Source organism: Megalops cyprinoides, chromosome 2 (assembly GCF_013368585.1).
Source record: "Megalops cyprinoides isolate fMegCyp1 chromosome 2, fMegCyp1.pri, whole genome shotgun sequence".
NCBI classification, from domain to species: domain Eukaryota; kingdom Metazoa; phylum Chordata; class Actinopteri; order Elopiformes; family Megalopidae; genus Megalops; species Megalops cyprinoides.
The window spans coordinates 43,114,999-43,138,619 of record NC_050584.1 but is presented as its reverse complement, the minus strand read 5'-3'; the positions used below and the strand labels follow the sequence as shown (position 1 = coordinate 43,138,619).

Sequence of the window (23,621 nt, the reverse complement as noted above, 5' to 3'; positions counted from 1 at the left end):
ACCACAAAAGCAAAGGTTAGGACACAACATAAACTATCATTAATTTGCTTTACACTGTAATTCCTAAGCATGTTCAGCAAAAAGACTATATTTAACTATATAAGACTATATTTCATTCAGACAGTACTGTAACTCTCACATTAGTATACTATTAAATAGTTGGGCCAAACTCTTATCACTGATGTTTATGTTTTCATAGTCTCATACCAATTGTCTGCATTGCAAAGAGGCCATGAGTGATTCATCAGTGGAAATGTATGACTTGTGCAACCTGTGAATTCTCCATTCAGAATTTCAACTAAGTAACAAAACAGGTCTGTTGTGGTAGCCCACTGTTTCAGCTAATTATGTTTTGGGCAGATGCTTTAACCTAAACAATACTATAGCTTTCAAATTACACTAAAATATAAAGATTTGTACTGAGATACTCCATTGCTCCATTGAAACTTAAGTTCCATTGTAATTACAATTCTGTAACTTTAATCTTCTGTTTAGAATTGATCCCATTTCTGATGGCACAGCAAGAGAATGGAATAAATAAAGATGTATGGATACATTACAATTTTTATCTTACCAACACTTCAGTTTAATTTTGTATTGGAAGAAATGAAGAAAGAAAACATTTTCATTAACATAATATTGTTAGTGTGACAAAAGATGTCAGTTTTGTGAGTCTTTCCTGACTGTACTTCATTCTTTAGTGCATGCTCCTGCCTAATTCAGCCACACAAAAGAGTTTAGAGATCCGATCCATTTTAATCAGGAAAATACACTTTCATACCTGCCAAGAACCTCATCTTTGATTCTGCAGATGCAAAGTGTAATTTCTACAGTTTTTACCTATTGCATTATTCTTGTTTATATTTAGTATCTACCATTGTTTTGTCAAAATATGCCCAAAAGATTAATGCAACATTTTTATGGACACTTTTACTTGCTATTGCCCTGTATTAACTTAATAGCGCTTAAAATTCAGTTTCTGTAGTTTTTCTCCACATGACTACAGTGTTAACAGTATGTAGTAAAGTAAATTGCATTCATAAATAAAGCCCTAGAGAAATAAACTCAGAGTTGGAAATTCTAAAAAGAATGGGGAATTCTAAAAACATAAACTGTAATATCATCAAACAGCCTAGCAGGAGTGAAAATTTTGTTTTGCATGGAACTGGAAGGAAAGGTCCTCTAAATGGTCATGTGGCAGGCTCTTGCTCTCAGCAGACAGAGGCTGAGGTGCATCTCGCTCAAGGAACTCAGGGCTGAAAGTCTCCTCTGGGACATTGACATGCCTTGCACTTCCATGAACCTCCCCTGGCGGTGAGTAGTATGACCAGCACGTGGAGGCTGAGCCGAGGGAGGACGTCTCTGAGGCAGGGATACTAGACTGCAGGCCCTCTGGGAAGGAGGATGACTCAGGAAGACTGAAAGTGTGGAGATCGCTGGAGGATGAGGCTGAGAAGGAACGGGGCAGCCGTGGCTGATAGAGGTTGAGTTTGGCCACCAGAGGTTTTCCTACAGAGACCGTTTGCTTTTCTTGCACCTCTTCATCCATACTGGAGTACTGGTAGTGAAGACACACTGTGAACGTGAGCTCCTTCTGTAATAAAATGAATGCATTTTGTTTTATTTCATGTTTTGAACTTCTGCTGAGACAAAGCTATGTGCTTGAAGGCAAACACTCACAAATGTAAAGGGCCAAACCTATACGACAAATTCTCTGTTTACAATCAGAGTCTACCTGCAGAAACAGAAGTGTTTTAAAAGAGAGTAACCTGGAGTCTTTGCAGTGCTCTGAGGCGGGTGTAGAGGCTTGGGAGCTCTGGCCGCGCTGCAGCATCGAAAGTAAACAGCAAACTGCCTGCGTCCCTGGGACTCTCCTGATTGGTCAGCTTCAGATCCACATCTACGCCCTTCCATACAAATATAAACAATGAAGAAAGTAAAAACAATGTCAACAATGTTCTTCACTCTCATCTTGTTTTATCCTTCTTTATATGATTGGCTAGCTTGTTCTAATTTTTTGTCACACCCTTGGCTACACCCCTACCCTGACCTAGATTGCTGTAGGGATGGAAATGTCTGAGCATTAAAAACTCATTTTATTGAAAAATGTCAAAAATAAAAATAGAAAATAAAAATAAAAAATTAAATATATTATTATTATTATTATTTATTATCATCATCATCATCATCATCATTTTGTTGTCAGCAACCATAGGGGTTACATTCTGATAGCATCCCATGGTTGAAAAATCCATGCTTGAGGGCTTGAGAATATGGGAAACTGGAGATTATCCTTGAGAGAAAAATTTAAAATCCCTATAATATACACACTGAGGTTATGAATAACATCCTAAACTTGCATAATATATTTTCTTGCATTATATAGAATTGCTATGCGAGCAGAAACTAACTTTGAATGCTCGGATAATCATATTTTAAAGTTTTATTGCCCATCATTATTTATTAATTTTGTTTTTTATATTGCCTTTGTTTGTCTATATGCCGCTTGTTAGGTGTTTTATCTTATTGACTTTAGAGAGTTGTCTTATTACAATTTATCCCACAATGTTTCTCATTTTGTGCATTGGCAGGGGAGAAGGTCACTGGGGAATAGTTAATGTGTTTGATCAAATGGCCTTAACTCTTATTTATAATATTGACCAAGTAGAGCCCCTTTTTAATAGTGCAAACTCCTAACGCAGTGTGGAATGGTCTGGTACAAAGGAGGTGTGAGGAGGACAACATGGTATTTTTTTCAACCTGACACAGAAGGCTGCTCAAGTATGAAGTGGACTGGAGAATGAGCCAGTAGTTGAATTACTTGTGTTAATAATATCAATTAAACAAGACAGACTAACTTCTACTCAAAAACCAACTGTAAATACATCAGTGTATGTATGTTACCTGAAATTGCTTTTAGAGTTGTCAGAGTGCAAAAGGGTAAGATGTACCATATATTTTTGAGAGAATGGCAGCCTACCGCAATAATTATGGCAAAAAAAGTTTGTTTAAAATGAATTCTGAACTTGCTTAGCCGTTTTCAGCATGTTATCCATTACCTTAATTAGTTTGTAGCGAAAATAAAACAACTCTGGACTAAGCAATCAATTCATACAGCTCCAAAGTAGGAGTGGGAAAGGTTTGGCAAGTTGCCAATGCCTCTATGTACGTTTGTTTACTTGAGTCCTTCAGTTTGTGCAACCAAAATCTGTTTTGTTTCACTCTGAGCTGAATTCAGTAAGCCTGTGTCACACTGAGCAGTCTTTCCTTTTTTAATATTTTTGGCTGTTCTAAATAAGAGTTATACCATGATGATGAAGTGTAATAATATGCTCACACAAGCTCAATAAGTTGAAAAGATTTCAAGTTTGAATTCAATTTACAGAGTGCCGCTCTCCAGTTTCTCAGTGCGATTCTTGTACTGCCTACAGCTCTGTAACTCAGTTCACATTAAATGTACTATTACCTTGGGGTTTCACCTGATACACTGACATGCAAAAATACATGGCAGCACAAAGTGGACAGCGGTAGCATGGAGATTTCAGCCAATTAAATTAATGTTGAAGCATGGACAATCAAGACAGAAAACTGCAGTAATTAAAAGTGGGAACAATTCATGACTCACATAAAATCCACAGGTCATAAACCCACAGATGAAAAGTTACTCTTGTACAATGCTATAAAAAGAAGCTTATCTGATTGTCAAACATTTTTACAAGCCATCCAAGCTAATTAAAATTGGGCTATATTGACAGCTCTTGGGAGTGAAACCATAGCACCACCTTCATTTACTGAACACTCACTATACAGAATTAATTAAAAGGTGCATTGTATGGAAATACTTTAATAAAACAGCTGAAACAACAGTGAACAAGACTTGATATCTTGAGGTGGCCACAAGCCACAGGTTTGTTGCAGCACCACATTACAACGATGCAAGCCTTTCAACCAAAAAGAAGAAACCACGTCTACTCTTGCATTCTCTATCCATGTAGCTCCTTGATGTGACCTTGTTCATTCAGTAAAAATTACAGAACTTAATACAAAATATTTCACTCTGAAGGTGAGGATTTTTAGGAAGACATGCCCCATGATTCTCAACAAATGGTTGTAATATCTGTAACGCAAACAGATCAACAAAGCATCAATCTGCCAACAAAAAGTAGAGATTATAGTTTCACTCACCTCAGAGAAGTCAGAGAGTTGAGCAGAGCAGGAAACAATGTCATGGGGCTGCTCCAGAATGCGGGTGTAAATTATCATGATGTTGGAGAACTCGGCAGCAAAGCCTAACTGCACCTTCACACCACACTCAAACTGCAGGTACCGGCTTTCTGGCAGCACTGACAAAGCATAACATAGCATACCATGTTAATGACCATTAGGACACCAGTATTTGTCAATCCTATCCAAGTGATGGGCAACGTTTTAGTGTAAAAGCAGTGTCAATGTGAAATATTTATGGACACAAATCTCAGTCAACCCCAAACGTTACCAAGTAGAAGATAATCCTTTGCTGAACAGTTTAATGTCTGTTCCACAAATGGTCACATATTCTGATCTGCATAAAACCCACTGATCATTTGGGACTTTCTGCAGACTTGTTTTTTTTTAAATCAGTGAGTGGCAGCTTGCAGTGGTGGATATCATGGCTCCCAGAGCTGGGGTCTCACCATGAGCGATGGACCACTGCAGGTTCCTTGCAGAGGTGGCTGCGGGGCAGTCGGAGCACTGAATGCGGTCAGTCAGAGCACGACGCTCGGAGAGGTTACTGCGCAGCTCCAAAGCCTGCCGACCTCGTGTGATCTCACACTGACCCATATCTGCATAACGCCGGGAGAGAGTTCACATAATGTACAAACCAAAAGGCAAATCAGGCTAGAGACGCAATTAATAGATGTCACACCATACTTAGCCAGGATACAAAGGCAGTGCAGAATGGACCATAGGGAAATAAACAGTAAAAGAGAAATAGATTTTACATTTGCAACAATTACCTCCATTGACACTATCACATGTCACATTGCGTCTTATTCTTTGGTAATGTAGGCAATGCAGTAATGAACAAATATGTTCACAAGGAATGTGTAGAAACGGATTTGCTACCACAAGAAATTACACACAGCAATGCGCACAATGCAAGTAACACACAGCAAAAGACACATATTTAGCAGCAAGTGCACACAAAATAGATAAAATACAAGAATGTCACAAACAGTTTAGAGAAAGAAAATGTGTTCTAAATTCTGTCAGTACACTTAATCATAGATAGCTGGGTTTTTTTCATGGTACCTTTCACAGTACCTTGTGAAAACTTGCCTGGACACACTTCACTCAGTATTGAAGAAAAAAAAATTTCCAATGACACTCCTTTTCTTTTGCATATCATTTAGATTCATCCAGTTTAGATTTACAGTCCTCATAAAAACTGAGAATATAATGTAATGAGAGGGATTCCATATCCAAACTGCAAAATTTATAATGGGGTAAAAATCTTGGCAGCCCTTAGAAATTTGTGAACTGGCTGACTGATAGTCATTTGAGGTTGTAATACACCATTAGCTTTTCAGCTACCTTGATGAATGTTTTAACAGATAAGCAGTCTATTGGCTGTGCCAGTACTCAATATTCATTTTGTCCGCTCTTCGAGTTTATGGTAGGTTTCCTGGATTCTGCCATCATGCTGGCAACAAGAGTCAAAGGATGTCATAAATCTCAAACACGTTCACATCGGACACAAACACAGTCCTGTCTTTAAAATCAACTTCAAATGCATTTTAAAGCATTTCACCATTCCATCTGCCCACTGAAAAGTAATTCAGAGTTTACATGCACTAAATTGCCAAAATAAACAATAATTAACTGTCCTGGTGAAAAAGAAAATATGCAATATGTAACGATTCCTCACATCTGCTGATTTATCAGTGACTTTCATGCAAGTCTGAAATCTGTAGCAGATACACCTTGCCTTAAAGGTGACTGCCTTATGGAAGTGCCTTGCTATTTATTATGTGTTTGTTTAAAAAAAGCACCTAATGCTGAATGATCCACTTTTTCAATGGGAATGCTTGTGCAGACTAACACATCTATCAAATCATGAATGACAACTTTATTTTTGATTTTTTTGGCAGGAGATTCCACCTTGCTCACATCAGCCTCAGACTTTTTGTGGTTTTGCGACTTTAAAAGCTGGTGTATTATATTTTCTGTGTGGTTTAATGTATATTATTATATTGTATTCTATGTGGTTAATTAAACATGTTGGTATGCAGTGTATAGACATGTTTCATGCTGATTGCTCCAATTATGCTAAGATGTGAGTGGCTCTAGGGACACCTGAGATATGAGTGCCTCCAGGGATACCTTGATTGAAATACAGGTTGAAAGCCGCATGGGTTACATGGTGAAGAAAAACTCCAGGCCATATTTACGACCAAAGAGATAATTGCAGGAAGAAACACTGAAAACATCCCAGTGATACGTCCAAATTACAAGGAAAGGAAGTAGTAGATAGAGCCTCAAACCTTCAGCCACCCTGTCCAGCATGACAGTAACTTTTTCGTCTTCCATGAGGCGCTGTTTAAGGAAGTTGATGAAAATTCCATTGGACAGGTCATCCTTATTCACCTCATAAGCCTCAGCATCCACACAGCTGCACACATAAACATGGTTTTGGAATCATTTGCAGACTTTTGGTAAAAACTGTAATGGATCACATAACTTAATCTGTTTCGCTGCAGTTTGTCATATGGTCATAATGTAGAGACAGAAACAACAGCGGGATGTGGTGGTGACTGGTGACACTTACGTGGCATAGCCAAACACAATGTTAGCTGTAACTTTCAGGGGGCCAGGTTGTGGGATGATGTCATCATTCAGGTTTCTGAAACAACATGGCCACCATTAGTTAAGTCCCAGATAGTCGAGTGGAACTGCACTTCCTCTCCAATTCCACATCATCACTCAACATAATTCTACTATACACTTGACAGTTACTGTATCTTTACATTTGATTCACACCTGTCTCAAACGTTCCTTTTACTTTATGCATTGCTTACATGTCCAACAGCATCAACCTTAAGATATATCCAGTAACATTCCATACCGTTTGCGACACATGTCCAGCAGAAAGACATTGAGGCCAGTCTCACGCTCCTGCATACGCTGTAGCACGTCCTGCACCCACAGACAGTGTTCCGAGGTGTAGGAAGCTGGCGCATCAATGGGAACCATGAAGCTGTTCCCGTAGTTCTCATAACCGTGACCCGCAAAGTACAGCAACCCTGCAGCATTGAAGGGGAACAAAACCAAAGACTTCATGCTGGTGTAGGAATAATGAAGTACAAATCACAGTATAAGAAGAACTGGCTTTGATAATTGGCCATTTAGCATCTTTTACAGATATAAGGAACAGCTGCTTTGCTTTACTCAGCAATAAAACTTCTTGAAGTTAGCCAAATAAATCTTGCAATTGTAGGTTAAGTACCTTGCCCAAGGGCACAGCAGCAGTGCCCCAGCGGGGAATCAATCCAGCAACCTTTCAGTTCCAAGATCTGCTCCTTACCATCATGCTACACATGCCACTGTTCCAATGCACCAAGATTCCCTGCTTATCTGTCCGATGTACCTAATGGCCTGAATATTCATGTGCAAGGATGACACCATTTAACCAAATCCAATGTAAACATAATGCAGGAACAGTTACAAAGCTGTTGTTTATGTAGCATAAGAGTCTGAAGACTCAAAGATGCCCACACCAGCACTCACCATACACGCCGCGGTCAAGTAGCAGCAGGAACTCAGTCACAGCGCTGTGCATTTCCTGTCGGTTCAGGTCCAGCAGAGAGACCACTTTGAAGTCCAGCTGGCGCAGCAGGTTGGTGAGCTCATGTACGTCAGCCATGGGAGCTCGAAGCTGCCGGTGGTGCTGATAGTTCATGTTGCCCATGAGGAGCGCCACCTTATCTGTGGCTATGTACAATAGGGCGGAGGTGTGGCATATTAAAATAAAAATGTCACCATTCAGTTACTCAACTATTCAACAACTTAACAGACTGGATCCAGAAACTGGGATACTTTGGAAAAGGGCAAGAAAAATTAGAATTTAGTTACTTCCTTTCAATGTTTATCACTTACCATAGAATCGACTGAGCTGTCTGGAAGCTGTAAGAGTGAAACCTGTAAAAGAGAGTGGTCAGGGTAGAATCGATGTCTATATGTAGAACAGAGCCAATACAACCCTAGATGAACATGCCCTGGCATAGGGGCTATGAATTTCTCTCAGCAAGTTCCAAATTTACCTTCTGTATTCTCTACCCAGGAGTCACCACAGTCAAAACCAGGACCTGCAGACAGCATGGAATAGAAGGTCACCCAAAAGAATCTAACAGACAAGCTGTCCATTAAAGTTCCAACTCATTATGCTTAAAGGAAGCTTTGTTCAAAATGCATCTCAGATTAAACTGACAAGTTGCCCAATCCTAAATTAGAGAAATTATCAATCACAAACCACCACATACACTGTAAAGTTGGAATCTTGTTCTGTACTGTACAAGGTGTACAGATGTCAGCCATTGCCCGTTCCAGATCAGGTACTGTGTACTTAAATGAACACTTCCATATTTGAGGAACACATTTACTGAGAACAGCAATTTCCAATAATATTGAATTTTCAGTCCTAACATGCAACCTTTCTTACACTTAGAGGATATACACAAACCTCTACTTGTGAAAGCTGCTTTTAATAGATCTGCATATTCAAAACGTAATTCTAAACTTTACATGTCACTCAGAACCCTTACAGTGAAACATGAAATGCGCTCATTGTGTTTCAATTTATGTTTTCTGAGAGATACGTTTTTCTGTTGGCCTATTATGAAGCTTTTCTCTGTATAGAAACCTTATACGAAGCTATCTCTCGGCTCTTCCAAATAACTATATTTGCGTGTTTTTCTAAACTCATAAAGAAATGTATTTTTTTCTGCTCATAATTTAATACACAAAAATTCACAGTGTACTAATATCAAGATATTTTGGATAGGGTCCCTGTTCCTGCTCTACACATTTTTGAAGGATGTGTCTCCACTTTATTAAAGTGATTTGCATAAACTAAAGCAGGGTCTTACTGAGTGCTGATTTAATGCCTGCGCAGTCCTGAATATATTTCACAGCCATGAGTAATTTAAAAATTACTAAAACCGATACAGATTTACAAATTACAATAATGGGATTCTGATTTGTATTAAAATGTTTTGGTCAATCTTCAGGCAAACATTAAAAGTTGTCCTGGTGTCATTAATTTGAGTGTTTTTGTTTAAGCATTTTGTTTTTTCTGTTTTTGCAATGTGAAATGGCCAATGGCCAATATGGCACGCTTGCTACTTCATACACCCTCATGCTCACACAGCAGCAATGCGCAATCCACTCACACACACCCAACGGCTATTTTTCATTCTGCAGGTCTCACAGTGCACCACAATGACCTGAATGGCAGTGAGAGGATAGGTGCATCCCAACTCACATCTCCACAGGGGTCTGACTAGCTGCTAGAAAGTGTCACAGTGGCACAGTGAGTAGACGCTGGCTGATGTAACACACCCTGCCCTGGGGTAAAATAGACAATTGTGCTCCACTGTTCCAAACCACTGGTCACGAATGGAGATTGACACAGCTCAGACTCAAATCCAGGTATGAGATGTAGGTCTCAGCCTGTGTAAACCAAACACCTTAACAGGCTGACCCACTCAAAAACAAACCACTTACACTTGTATTGACCAACAAGCATCCCTAATGTAACATCCTCACCGATTTCCACATGGACCTGATCACTCCACACTTCATGGTAGAGGTTGTACACTCTGCAACTATACTGCCCCCTGTCTGCAGTGGTCACACAGGGTATCTGAAAACAACACAACAACCCCAAAGCCAAACAAAAAATTATTTTGTTGAAAGAGAAATCTGAATATCACATAAACCTTTCCTCACTCTTCAGTGTGGCCCTACATTACCTTCACATCAGATTGTGTATAAGATTTTAACTGCTATGCTTCAGCTCAGGAGCATGCTTTGCTCCACCCATAAAAACAACCAGGGCCATTCTTAAACTTACAATAACAAAACTTTTATTAGTCTAGAAAGACATTATAATTCATTTTCAAGCAAATATTACACTCCAGATTCTTGTTAGAATATGTCACATTTGTGGGCTTCACACAACCTTAGAATTTTCACCTTAGAACCTTAGAATGCTTCCCCAAAACACTGACCTTGAGGCTGGGCCTGTTAGCTGGTGGCAGGGGCTGCTTATTGTGGTACCACTGGTACTGCGGAGGGGGGTTTCCCTCAGCTCTGCACTCAAGAGAGAGGGCGTCTCCCTCAGCAATTGCCATGTGCCGGGGCTGCTGGGTAATCCGCAGTCCACTCACTGAGGAGAGCACGAAGCCGCTACTGCTACCTGAAAGACACCACCAGTAAATCCTCGCACTCAGATAACACCTACGCTCCATGAACAGTTAACCGGTGTGTATTTATTGTTACAAATGATTTAATGAATGTACTGTTCAGAGCTGCACCTGCACTCGAGCCGCCCGACCTGGCCACACAGACCTGCGCCCACTGGGAGAAGACAAAGTTCTCCCCCTGGTGGACACGGCAGATGTAGTACCCCTGCTGATTTACAGTGAGGGGGCTCAGCACTAACTCAGGGGTACTACCATTGAGCACCTGAAAGACATGAGGTAAACCAGCAAACACAGTCATTAACTGTGCTATGAAGTCAATCACATTTTCATGTCTTCTATAATACATGTATCCACATTTTTACTAACTTGTGGATAGGAAAAGGCATACCTAAATTAGTTACATTTCATTTGTTGAGGTAATCTACAAAAATAGGTCACTGACAAGCATGAATTCGGAGTATAAAAATTACATTAGAAACGGCTTGTTTCAATTCAAATAGACATTTTGATGACTATTTTGAGTGCTCACTAAGAAGGGCATTTCTCTGTCCTATTGGGTAAGCAGCTAAGTGTGAGAAGAGGAAGTCCAGCTCAAAATTCAAACAGTACCTTTCCATAAATGAAAGCCATAATGAATGTTATATATAGCATCTAATGTCCCAATAAATAACTAAAAGTAAGTTACAGAAAAAATATTGTAGGTGCTTTGCATAAAAAGGCTCAAAATAAGGCAACATATAGTATTTTGGTGACATTACTGAGAGACGTTTGTTAAAATTCATTCATGAAAATAGTGATGAAAAACTATAATGACTGCTTCTGCTTTTATCTGTCTGCTTCCTCTTTTTGACAGCCTACCGAGCGTTTAATCATAACCCCAGCAAATATCTGCTTTTGTGTGTTGCATTATCCACTAAATCTGCTTGAGCCCCCTCTTTTGTCTGCAATGGCTCTGAAGTGTTTGTTAATGACTATGAACAGTTCACACAGTGTGAATTTTTGCATCATGTAAAGCTGTCATGCTGACAGACCCCGCGTACATTCATAGACAGTTTACACTGTAACAGATAGCCATGACACTTAATTTTTCATTATAAGCCTCAAAACAAATTTGAAACAATATTAGAATTCCATTAGATGCAAAAGGGTGTGTACTTTTCCATCAAGTATTACATTAATTGTGTATTGTTCCATTGCTTACCAAATACCCTTATCTTGCCTGTGACTATTACAAAATATGACAATGCAGAAACAGTAACCCTAATCATGATAAATATGTATATATGTGATTGGCACCTCACCTCTTCTTTACCCTTAAACCACTGATACCCCAGTCCTAAGGGGCCAGTTGCCTGACAGCTCAGGACCACTCTGCCCCCTTCCGGCACACGCTGTGACTGTGGCTGCACTGTAATCCGGATCTGCTCCATCACTTCACAAAGCACACAAAAACAATGCACTTGGCAAAATTATCTGACCACTGGAACCCTCTCTTTGGTATAGATGGGTGATGCCACATACTAGGTGGACATATGGTTTCCAATCTAAATGTGGTTACATTGTTGTAAGTCAAGGTATTGTAAGTTTATCACATAATCTGACTTCATCCATTAGATTGCAAAGAACAAGGATAATGCACATATCCTGCTTTAATAAAGCACCATATAGGACTCACTACAACCTTTTATAAAAGGAAGGAAAATGACAATTCTGGCACAGACTGGATCCATTAATCCAATCTTATTTTCAACAGGGAATGTATCCAAGGCAGAAAAGCTAGTGACCTGTAGCAGTAAGGTACTGCACAGCCTCACGATGCTCCATCTTCTTGAGGCACTGCAGCAAGAAGCCCAGGGAACAGGCGCGGTCAGCTAACATGGCCAGCAGTAGGCGGCTGGGGCTGCCCTTGGCACTGAGCACCTGGAGGGAGCAGCTCATCAGCTCCTTTTCACTGCAGTACAGAAATACCATGGAAGCAGGTGAGAACAGTCTGCAAATCTGCAAATCAAATCTTAAATCTTAAGCCTTAAATTTCACATGCACCTGTACAGTTTTGCAGGTTAATATGCGGATAATTTCTTATGAATTCGGTATGGTTAAGACATTTCCTTTAAAAAAAAAATCCCCGGTGTATTTTTGTGACCAAAACTCACAGAGCCACTGAAAAAAAGACAGGGAAGCACAGGAGTGCTGAGAAAGTGACACAATTACTTGAAAGATAGTATCTATATACCTTTTGTCTGTATAAAACTGATAACATAGTACATTGTAGTAGGTGTGATCACTTATACTCACTCCCCTTTGTCCCATCGTTGTAAAAACAAAAAGGTTCACTAAAATATCAGCACCCCTTTACAAACATTGTTCACACACGTTTCTTTCTAAGGTGAAATATTGACATATATACAAGATCACAGGAGTATTTATCAACCAATTACAGTTTTAATACACAGCTCATACTGGGTCAGTTTCAAAGACAAGGATTAAGCCTAGTCCTAGACTAAGCAGCTCCTCTCTATGGAAGACTTCATTAAAAGATGTGTCTTAGACTACGACTAGGCTTAATGCTTGCCTGTGAACCCGGTCCAATGATTTGTAATTGTCAGACAGTCTCCGTTGTGTCTTACCTGCAGCGGAATCGAGGTTGCTCATTAACTGCATCTGCCAGTTGTCTCCAACCACATTTTGGGTTGTCCAGCAAATCTGCTAGCTTGCTTATTACACCCTCTCTCAGAGTACCCAGTCCCAGATTCCAGTCATCCATCTCTCAGCCACTGCTGCCTCTGACACGGCTCACTGCACCTACACAGAGGCAAACCGCACTTCTGGGTCAACCCCAGCAACTCATACAGAAAGGCTAGTGCTTCTTACTAGTTACTGCACATTATATAGACTTTCATGATGTTGTACATCTGAAAAACAGGTGATATCCAATTTGTGGCTCAAAAAAAACCACAATGCACTACACATGCAAGTAGACTACTGCTTCTCAATGCAAATCCTGGAGACAATCCTCATGTGCCAGTGTTTGTGAAGTAATTCATTTTGTTGTACTAAGATGTTAACTCAGAAGACTATTTATCCAGCTTTGTCATCTCAAATCTTGCATTATTTCCACATATAAATTTTGGAAACATGTTCATTTTTATAATACTGTACAACGAATGTTGGAAGAATGTTTCTTGTACATATTTTGTCCATTTGTACTGCTATACAAATTAGTTATAAAACTCAGTGGTCAGTTGAATTAATTTAGATTAATTAGTTGCTCAAGTTACATTTTTATAGCTGTCATACAAAGGTTCTTAAAATGAAAACAAGGCCTGATTATTTGAATTGAACACTAGTCTGGACTCCTAATTAAAGTGTTAAAATCAAAACAGTTAAACATTTTGATGTAGGTCTTTTTAATAATGAAATTTTTTGAAAAGAACTTCAGTAACAGGTCTCCGTCTGTCTACGACAGAATCAAGGAACGTCAAGATGAATAGCCTTTTAAACTGTTCAATAAACTTAAAGCTGAAGAGATGGCACAGACGAAAACTAGAAAATGTGGGCCCCACATACAGGACTGGAAAAACACTAATGTCGACATTTAATTAAATCGATTTAATGTCGTTTGATTTAAACATTATAACTAGTAAAGATTACTGGATTATTGACAAACTGATGGGTTACTACTGTGAGATGGGCATGAACACCATTACAGACCATGCTCAGACACAGAACGCATTGTATGAAAAACGCACACTCGCGTGTACCCAGGCAGTGACTGGTACACCCATAAGAAGCCGGGACGCTCGGAGTATCACAATTTGTATAGTTTTTGCTCGAATAGCTATACTGCTGTCAAATCAAGACAAATACGTTGTTCCAGCTACGCCATTATAAAGCCGCCCAGATTCTATATTAGTACACCGAGTCGGACAAAAGAAAATATATAATTAGTCGACAAGATTACAGGGAACAACTAGCTAACTACCTAGCTCGTACATTTTTTTTAAGTCGCTAAGGGATTTCACCATCTGGTGCGTTTCAAGTGTTGTACCCGTATTAGGCCACACTACTGGTGTTCGTTACACATCAAACTTTTCAAAGAGTTTCATAAAACGCTACTACAATAAGACTCACTAGAAAAACACTGAACGTGGAGAAAACCTGTCCAGAAAAAGGCTGTATAGTAACCCCTTCGCCAGGCTAGAACTCCAGTCGGACAGTGAACATTTTGTGCAGTAGGCTATTGTAGCTGGTTTTACGGAAACAATAAGGCAGATCTCACGTACATAGCTAATGTAAGCTACGTCTATCAAGTACCTTGCCATCGTTGCACTTTGTACTGGCAACTTAAAAGTCCGTCTGCAAAATAACGAAAATGTAAATGTTGCCATTTCAGAATGTTTAATATACTGTTACCAACATGTACCTGTACGCAGCAGTGGTGATAACACCTTGATGAATTCATCTGGTCTCGGTCGGAAGTTACTACGAGACAAAGCCAACGGGAAAAGATAAATCTTGCTTGAATTGTGGCTACCCTTTTATCTTACCTGTATACGGTTACCTATCTTCTTCCGGGAGGTCTACACACAGACCTCAGTTCGTCAGACTTCTACAAAACTATTTTGTGAGAATCTCAGAAATAATGATACTCCACCCGTTGTGGTTTTCTGTCTAACAACGACTTCATGAATTAGTCGGAAGCTACAGAGAAAATGTAAAACATCCAAACGGAAAGCTTCAATTTAAGAGAAAAGGAGGGTAGGGACATCTGTATCCAGTGAAGTCTTCAGGTGAAAATAAATTAAAATCTCGGATGTTAGCTTTTTCATCTGACAGACAGAACGACTGAGAGCTCAGAAATCTTGCCAGTGAACATGAAAACAGATGAAACGCTCGACTTCCCCTTTCTTATCGGTTCCTCTTTCTCATTCTTTGCAGTTGCATGGCCGCGTAACTATTTTCCCCCGTGACAACTGTAGTTTTCTTTCACCTTCCCTGAGCCTATAGCAAAACTGCAACACTGACAGCGTCAGGGAAAATATTTGCCCGATCCACGAGAGCCCTCACCAGTTTTAACAATCGCTGCAATTGTTGTAGAGAGATGCACTCAAAGGGATAAAGGGGTGTATAGTCCTAGTGCTGATGAGTGTTGTACCATCAAAATGTAATTACAAATCTACACTGTAAATTAAGCATGTTCTGTGCGGTTCTGAATGTTTCTGTATGTTATCACTTTTAGACAAAAACAATTTATCATGTTTTGGTGCAAGAAAACACATTGAGATGTATGCAATAAGTCAAATGTTCCTGGACAGTTCCCATTCCTGTGGTCAATTCTCACTTTCACAACTCAAAATTGTACGATTATTATAAAGGCATTTATTACAACCAGCATTCACGCTTCTCTCCACTGACTTTACTCAAATGACGGTATTCTAAAACAATAACATTCTTACAATACATTCTCGCTGCATACCATTTTCATTTCAGACAGGAAACCATCAACATTGCCTTGAAGTGGACCCTCTTGGAGATGTTCCTGGTTATATTTCAAGCTTCATCGTGCCATTAGTAGACTTCCTGTACAGGATAACCTGTTTCTCACTGCTGGCAAACCTGTCCCTCCTGCAGAAATGACAAGCAGCCTGAGGCTGCTGAGGAGAGACAACCCTGACATCACATTTTTAAATGAAAAGTAAAATGTCAGAACTAGTAAAGTCATATCTGGTGACCTAAATGATGTAAGCTGGAGAGGTTTCCCAGGTGTGAGGTGTCAGCAAGGACAGCTGCCATGTCCATATCCAGTAACGCCACATGTCAACATCCAGAGAGTGCATGCCTTTGGGGCTGAAAACAGAGATGGCTGGTGCAGCCCTGTCTTCTAAAATTTTTTGCCCTTGTGTAATCGGTTGAAGCGCCAAATATGCTCCTTTCTCCGCAGCTTCCAGTATTCATAACTCTCTGGGTCCAGCTCATTCAGTTTCTTGCGAGGCCCCAGGTTCAACTGGAACAACCTGGAAGGGACAGGATAACTAGGTTTGAATACTTACGTCAAGAGAGTGAAACGCCATTTTAGACAATCACATTTAATTGTCGAAGGACTGGATGTCACATACCACTAGAGAACAACCCCACCCAACCCAAAAAAGGTACTGAATTATAAGTGATAACCACGTTCCCCTGTAATCAGTTTTAGAGCACTCACCACTCCGGGTACTCCTCACGGGGCCTCAGTGGGGGGTCCTGCCCTTGTTTGAAGATGTTCACCCCCATGGCATGAGTTGTTAACATCACTGGGTCCTTACACACTTCTGGGCCCTTCAGAGTATCTTTCGCCATGCCTTTCCCTTTTCCTTTTCCAGCTGGGAAAAGAAACATATGGTGAGACATATCCAACCAAAAAATGTATCTACAGTAAAAATGTATCGGTAAGTGTTCAATAATTACTGGCAAGAATACAAACCTAAAATAAAATTTCAATATTTATGCATATCATATTCATGCATACAACAAAGCAACCATTCTTTTATTGTCTAGGATGGTTATCAGTTTTCATGGACTACTACTAAAATTGGCATTCCACAGGTCTCTTTACTGAATGGTATCAAAATCAAATTGGAATGAATTTAATATGAATATTTTTTCCTGCTACGATTTGGACAAGCTGTTACTAACAGAGAAGAACTGGAACCAACCTTATCTCTGGATCTCGTACTAGAGTAGTTTAACCTGAAATGGTTGACTGAGAAACACAATTTAAGATGGGCAATCCAGATAGAGCAAAATGCTGTGGGAACTGTGCCTCAGACAACAGGAACATGCTAATGTGGGTGGGTCTGAAAATGTGCATATAAATTAAGGCACCAAACCAAGCTGACTGAAAAGGTTGCACTTGACATCACACAGGAAGTTCTGGCAGGAACTTAGGCTCCATCTCTGTAAACACCATGACCGTGATCCTCCCACACAGTGGTATTTCTCACAAAAAAGATTTTCTACTTCAAGCACTCAGTAATAAACACATGACAACTGTTGTACCACTTTTAGTATTTTGCAATTCACAGCTTTTGCCATTCCTTTCTGAAACTCAGGAAATGCATTAACATGTAATATTAACAGAGGAATCAAGGAAAAAACTTCAAAATAAAATCCCCCAGTGTTAATATATAGAAAAATGAAGACTTATTTAATTTACCTTTTTCCAAGGTAATTTCATTTCACATTGATGACTAAGGTGATACTGAAGTATAAGAGACCCCATAACTTCCATCTTGTTTCAAACTAATTAAGGTAAGGATGCACAGCTATAGGCCTCTTAAAATATTTGACCCAGTCTCCACTTCTAACTCCATGTATATCTCTGTCTCAGATCCTAGTATTTAAGGTCACATATTCTGTTCTGCAATTTCTTTGGTTACCTTTCACAATGTAACTTATCTGCTCAACAACAGGAAGCTGGAAATCCTAACTCAAAACCAGTTCACCACTTAAAACAATCACATCCATCTAAGACATTTTGATTCTTGTTGCTGGTGTATTCTTAAAATTACAAATGAAATAACAAATAAACATGAATTTGCTAATGCCGTTTAGTCTGAAATGGCACAGGTGTCTCCATATTTGTAAACTACAAGGTAACACAGTCACTGTTGCAAACTTGTCCAGTGCCCTGCCTCATGCCTTCCTGGTTGCATTAGGTTTATATGCTATTTTTTTCCACGATCTCCCTCCCATAAGGCTCACAGAGGTTACTTTTTTCCTGGCAGAAAATGACATCATTCTTTTTTGGTTATGTCTACTGGCATCCAAGCACTTAGGAGAACTGCACAACTTACTTATTATTTTTTTCAAAAATATTATAAGTGCTAGATGTTATGGTAGGAGATGCCAGGTATGAAATTTAAATTCAATTACTTGAATTCTTTCGAGCGTAAATCCTGCCATTTGTTTCTATGCCTTTATTTCATGTGAGCTACCAGTTTAGAGAGACGTTTATTAAAATATACTCGTTCTACAGAACTGGAGTAGATAACAATACCACTTTAGCAAGTGCAAAACCAGTGCTCTTTACCAAGCTGCTACTATCCCTTGCCTTTGCTTCATCGCTTTTCATACGAAGCAGGAAACAATTAGTATTTCAGGATACCAGGATCTTAAAGCCAAATTAACAGTAAAGCCAACTACCTTTATGTAAAAAAAAAACAGCAACAACAACAAAAAACACTTGCTCACTAGTTCAAGTCTTCTTGAAGACCACAGTTGCTGACTGGCTGCATAGAGAATATTAAATTTATCTATCCGATGTTTGTCAATAACAAATAATGCATTTGGATAGGTTTTCTTCAAACAACGAGCATTTCGAATCGCCTATTTAACCTATTTATAACACTGATCCAGTCTATAAGATGCTAGGTAGCTAGTTAACTAACTAAAAACATGAAGGTCACATGTGAATTTATCAGATGGTTGACTGAGCGAACTGAGGAGCAAGCTGAAGAGAGAGGGTTTTAAAATACACTTACTGGCTTTCTTGGCATATCCGCACGTCTGGATTCTGTAAATAACGTTGTTTACATAATGCTCCGTGCAAGTATTTGTCGAAATCAATCTCAATGTCTTTAATGTATTAAGTACAGCGTACACTGCCATCTTTCTGAGATCCCACAACACTTCAGTCCACTAAGCATGGGTCGCTTCCATTTTACTCAACGTCCGGTCATGTGTCAGTTACTCTAAGCAACGTCTTCCGCCGCACCAAGCAGAAGTTGCCCGTGCCTGCTGATCTAGGACCAGATTCTCCAATCACAATTGCAGCCTTAACTATTATAGACTGAGCTGCAAAGCTGGTCCTAGATCCGGACTTATGGGCAATCTCTTCCAGTAGCTCCTCGTATTTTGCGTACGCAAAAATTGCTACTCTAGTCTAGGCCCAGAATCTTCCCATTACATACTCTCTGTAAGTCCCGCCTCATCATTGTAGAGACCAATGAATACTTGTGAATCGCGAAGTGCGAACCAATGAAAACGCAAATCATTCCAGGGCCCGAAAACAACTATATGGTGGAGGAAAACATGGCGGAATATAAGAATGTCCAGAAAGGAGCCTTAAAACTGAAAGGAGTTGGGGATATTTCGTCCGGGAAAAAGTAAGATTTGCTTACTTACTCTTTCGTCCATTAATTGATTGTGGTCTTAAAATTGAGAATTGACACATTGTAGAAGTGACATGCTCGCTTGGAATTTTCTAGATTGTCTAGCTCATTAGACCTATCTATTTTACTGATACCAAACACTTGATAGCTAACGTTACTCCGCTTTACTTTGCTTTATAACTCTTCTTGACGCAGCCTACTTAACAAGTTAACGTTTGAAATTTGGCATCGAATTAGATAGTTCAGTTCAGTTTCGTATCAGATTGCCCTCTTGATTCGACGCAGATTGCCATGTTACTATTCTGTTGTTTTATTTTCATGTGTTTAGGAAGAAGAAGAAGGACAAAGAAAGAAAGCATCTGGAGCAGCAAATAATGACGACCGAGAACGAAGAGCCTAAAAAAAGTTACGTCGACAAAAGGACTCCAGCTCAACTGGCGTTTGATAAAATGCAGGAAAAAAGGGTAACTGCGTTGTTTTGTTTTAACTGTAAAATAAACCTGAAAGCATTGAACGTGACGTCAAAACTCTATCCGCGCTAATTTTGAATCACACTTGTGTTACTTTCTCGGGCTGTGTTAAATAAATCTGACTCGTGTGTATGGTGCAGAAAGAAAACATGATCACATGTGCGACGAGGCTGCAGCTGGCTTCGTATTCGCAGTGTCTTACTGGGCCTTTTGAGGTCAAGGAAGCAATTTAAATTCGTCCATGTAGGGCGAGCTGTTTATCAACTCACTCTTCGGGACAGCTGTATTATCTACGGGGGGCTTCACTTCGTTTGTGTAATGGCAAGTTAAACACATATATTGCAAAATTAGGCCAAACATTCAAATAACTGATATCAGCATGAAGCTGTGGAGCACTGCTCAGTTTGGGTGACATGACCTCACACAAACTGAACAAACTTACTCAGCAGTTACTCACAAATTTAGTATAATGTTTAATCTTACCACTTCAATGGAGTCTGGATTTTATGTGTTGCAGTCAAGTCTGAAGTGTGGGAAAACTGTCAGAGTGCAAGATATATTTTTAATACGTATGTAACGTACTGCTGCTGAGAGTGCAGTTGAGATGTACTGTATATGACCATGCTGCCCCCCGGAAAGTTGCTTGCAACAGCCATTTACCTTAGAGACTAGAAAGTAATTTCCCTTTCCATTGAAACAGCTAAATCATTTTGGCCCAGGCAGAACACAACTTTTCCTGGTAGATAACATTATAGATGTCTTCCAGTGGGAGTGGATAAATGAGTGGTCTGAGATAAATTAACCTTTTAGATACAATGAAAATGGCTGTGTGACTGTAAATAGCTAAATTTTCCAATGCAGATGGGTAAAATCAATTTTACCAAGGCAAAACAGCTTCTCCTGATAGATAATATAGAAGTCATCAAATGGGAGTTGGTAAATGAATGGTCTGAAATGAAGTAACCCTTTAAACACATTGAGAAATAGGCATATATGCCAACCTCTCTTCCCATTTAGACAGGTAAAATCATTTTGGGCCTTATAAATCCTACAGTTGGGGTTGATGAACAGCTGATCCAACATGAGGTAGCCACTTAAAGGCATTGAAATTGCTCCCTTAACTTAAGAATGTCATGATTGTCAAGTTGGCATCTGCACAGACCTTATCTGTGTGAATACATCCACAAGACAATTTGTGTGTATATCGCATATCAGTATAGATGGTTTCATTTCGGTCAGTTTTATATTGGCAGTTAATTATTGCTAATTTTGTGAAAGTTTCAACAAAAATGTTTTTTCACCAGCCCATTTTGATTGGTTTGTCACAGAAGAAGCAATCTGAATAGGAAGCTGCAAATCAGAAGTAAATTTCAGTTCTACCAAATGGCCTGATAAAAAGCTGCAAATAAGAAGCTAGCTGATAAAGATGTCATGTTAACTGATCATAAACTAATGAATTCTGAATAGTTCTGGTTTAGTCACAGTGTCGTCTGAGAGTTGACTGAATTCGGTAACCACAAATCTGATGCCTCCCTCCCTGATGAACATTTGGTTATGTTGTATTTACTTTGTAAGCACACACAGTGGCACTCTACTACTCCATATTACTCTGTATTATTAGACCATTAGCATCATAACAAATGCATCATTATACTTGTGGATAGGACAGGTCAAACAGCATGTGCCAAGTGCTTAATATGCTCAATATTTATGACTCATACTCGCCAGATAGTTTCCATTAACCTTCCAAGTAAGTTAATAAGGTAGGGAGCTGAGTCGATTGTGCGCCCCCTTGATGTAGGAAGTGTCCTTTAATTCAGACAATAAGCATTTTGTTACCCTCAAAATAGGCATTGATGAGTGCCTAAGAAAAGTTGATTATTGAAGAAGAAGGTGAAGATTTAATTTTGCATCTTTTAACAACACACCAGTGGCTTTAAAATATGAATGGCCAGCTTTGTGCAACTGTAGCGAAGGGCGAGAGCAGTCGCCCCGCCCAGCCTTGAACCTGGGTCTATGGGGTACCAAACATGCGACTTTGACCGTGACGCCAAAGAGCCTGGCTCGTTGGTATGGCAGTCAGAGCGCATACTCAACCGTAGTGACGGCACTCTGTCACACTGCCCTCCCCTTCGGGAAGCACGCCCATGCGCTTCACGCACCATGGCGTCTCTCACGCATTCTCTTGCCGTACTTCCCCCATCCCAGGGTGCCCCACTCACCAGTGCTTCACCCATCTCTGGGGTCCCTCACACACCGGGGTCAACTGAACCTGGTGGTCCCTCATACGGCTCACACACCAGGCCACGCCTCCGATGGCCTCGTGGCAAGCCATCCCACTGCTGACACCATTTGTAGCGAAGGACAAGAGCAGTCACCCCACCCGGCCTCGAACCCGGGTCAACGGGGTACCAAACATGCAATTTTGACCACGACACCAAAGAGCCTGGCTTGTTGATATGGCAGTCAGAGCGCATACTCAACTGTAGTGACGGCACTCCGTCACAGCGACATGTTAAGCACCTTGACTGCTCAGTAAACTAGCACCAGCTTCTTGATGTTGATAGAGACATGCAGTGGCAGGATATATGGTGTAGTTGTGGAAGCCAAGCACCATCATTCTGAGAGAGTTTAATTGAAGTGATGGCACAGACAGGGAGGCAGACCAATAAGTAGTTGCAGTAGTTCGAGTGTAGGTACAAGTTCCTGGACTAGTTGGCTAAGTGGTGAGAACCCAACACACTCTTACATCATAGAGGAAGAACCTCCACTACCACATCGCCAAGACATCAGTCTCTATGAAAGGGAGCTTGTGTTCACGAGTAACGCAGTTTTTTGTAGTCTATAAAAATGGTGTGAGTGTGTATGTAAGATTCAGAACAAGGAACTCCAGCATTTCTTCTCCATCTTCCGGTGTGTGACGATGCACGGCTTATCGCTTTCTCTCTAGCTCAGCAACATCTGCTGTTGGTGTGGATGTACTGCTGCTGTTTTGTTGAATTCCTTTTACTTTCAATTTCCACAGTTCAGGTTATGTAAAATTGTTACAGTTAATGATGATTTAATGGTTTTTCAAGTTCATTAATGACCTGTCAAATTCTTTCTCACCCAATTCTGCAGCAAATGGAACGGATTTTGAACAAAGCTTCAAAAACTCACAAGCGAAGAGTTGAGGTAAGAAGCTGAAAGAAAATACAGGAAGTTAATTGTTTGTTCAATTTCAGTCTTAAGAAATTTAAATAACCATTATTTTAGGGGCTATCACAAATCTTCAAATGCATATCCTGCTGGGTTTTTTTATTTATTTATATGAAGTATGACTTCTGATTATCTTTGTCTCACTCTAGGATTTCAACCGCCACTTGGACACCCTGACAGAACATTATGATATTCCAAAAGTCAGCTGGACCAAATAAAAAGGAAAAATTGTCAGTCTTGCATTTTTTTTTTTATTTTACAACTTTACATTTTCTCTCGAACCTGTTACTGTAGCATGTTTTTGGGGAGAACTGAATAATGTAATTTTTGTTTTGTTC

General features: G+C 39.8%; 3 protein-coding genes across 4 annotated transcripts; 1 reads left to right on the top strand and 2 right to left on the bottom strand.

Moving 5' to 3' along the window:
• Positions 1–1,040: 1,040 nt before the first annotated feature.
• malt2 (MALT paracaspase 2) lies at positions 1,041–15,204 on the bottom strand. Of its 2 annotated transcripts, none has more exons than XM_036520662.1 (17): positions 15,011–15,204; positions 13,091–13,265; positions 12,248–12,414; positions 11,765–11,895; positions 10,575–10,725; positions 10,269–10,456; positions 9,805–9,901; positions 8,301–8,345; positions 8,137–8,178; positions 7,768–7,971; positions 7,106–7,283; positions 6,809–6,883; positions 6,525–6,652; positions 4,674–4,823; positions 4,186–4,343; positions 1,770–1,907; positions 1,041–1,594 (listed from the first exon to the last, which is right to left on the bottom strand). In XM_036520662.1, exons 2-17 carry the CDS (start codon positions 13,225–13,227, stop codon positions 1,133–1,135), a joined length of 2,451 nt encoding a protein of 816 aa, XP_036376555.1. In that variant the 5' UTR covers positions 13,228–13,265; positions 15,011–15,204; the 3' UTR covers positions 1,041–1,132. The 2 variants fall into 2 exon arrangements, with proteins under 2 accessions (XP_036376555.1, XP_036376556.1); XM_036520663.1 differs by lacking the exon at positions 15,011–15,204 and adding an exon at positions 14,887–14,926.
• A 665-nt stretch (positions 15,205–15,869) lies between these two features.
• mrpl54 (mitochondrial ribosomal protein L54) lies at positions 15,870–19,172 on the bottom strand. Its single transcript, XM_036522746.1, has 3 exons — positions 18,986–19,172; positions 16,669–16,825; positions 15,870–16,477 (listed from the first exon to the last, which is right to left on the bottom strand). Exons 1-3 carry the CDS (start codon positions 19,110–19,112, stop codon positions 16,345–16,347), a joined length of 417 nt encoding a protein of 138 aa, XP_036378639.1. The 5' UTR covers positions 19,113–19,172; the 3' UTR covers positions 15,870–16,344.
• Positions 19,173–19,406: 234 nt separating this feature from the next.
• fam32a (family with sequence similarity 32 member A) lies at positions 19,407–23,529 on the top strand. Its single transcript, XM_036522747.1, has 4 exons — positions 19,407–19,609; positions 19,944–20,079; positions 23,206–23,259; positions 23,433–23,529. Exons 1-4 carry the CDS (start codon positions 19,482–19,484, stop codon positions 23,499–23,501), a joined length of 387 nt encoding a protein of 128 aa, XP_036378640.1. The 5' UTR covers positions 19,407–19,481; the 3' UTR covers positions 23,502–23,529.
• Positions 23,530–23,621: the final 92 nt, after the last annotated feature.

What these genes read in the sequence shown, in the direction of transcription:
- malt2 (XM_036520662.1), bottom strand. Translation starts at nt 13,227, where the DNA reads ATGGATGACTGGAATCTGGGACTGGGTACTCTGAGAGAGGGTGTAATA. An exon ending in CAACCTCGATTCCGCTGCAG is followed by an intron (nt 12,415 to 13,090) that starts GTAAGACACAAC and finishes TCTGTACTGCAG; the next exon opens with TGAAAAGGAGCTGATGAGCT. An exon ending in GCTGGACAGGGTGGCTGAAG is followed by an intron (nt 4,824 to 6,524) that starts GTTTGAGGCTCT and finishes GGCGTTATGCAG; the next exon opens with ATATGGGTCAGTGTGAGATC.
- mrpl54 (XM_036522746.1), bottom strand. Translation starts at nt 19,112, where the DNA reads ATGGCAGTGTACGCTGTACTTAATACATTAAAGACATTGAGATTGATT. An exon ending in CGGATATGCCAAGAAAGCCA is followed by an intron (nt 16,826 to 18,985) that starts GTAAGTGTATTT and finishes TTCTTTTCCCAG; the next exon opens with CTGGAAAAGGAAAAGGGAAA. An exon ending in CGTGAGGAGTACCCGGAGTG is followed by an intron (nt 16,478 to 16,668) that starts GTGAGTGCTCTA and finishes TGTCCCTTCCAG; the next exon opens with GTTGTTCCAGTTGAACCTGG.
- fam32a (XM_036522747.1), top strand. Translation starts at nt 19,482, where the DNA reads ATGAAAACGCAAATCATTCCAGGGCCCGAAAACAACTATATGGTGGAG. An exon ending in ATAAAATGCAGGAAAAAAGG is followed by an intron (nt 20,080 to 23,205) that starts GTAACTGCGTTG and finishes CCAATTCTGCAG; the next exon opens with CAAATGGAACGGATTTTGAA. An exon ending in CTCACAAGCGAAGAGTTGAG is followed by an intron (nt 23,260 to 23,432) that starts GTAAGAAGCTGA and finishes GTCTCACTCTAG; the next exon opens with GATTTCAACCGCCACTTGGA.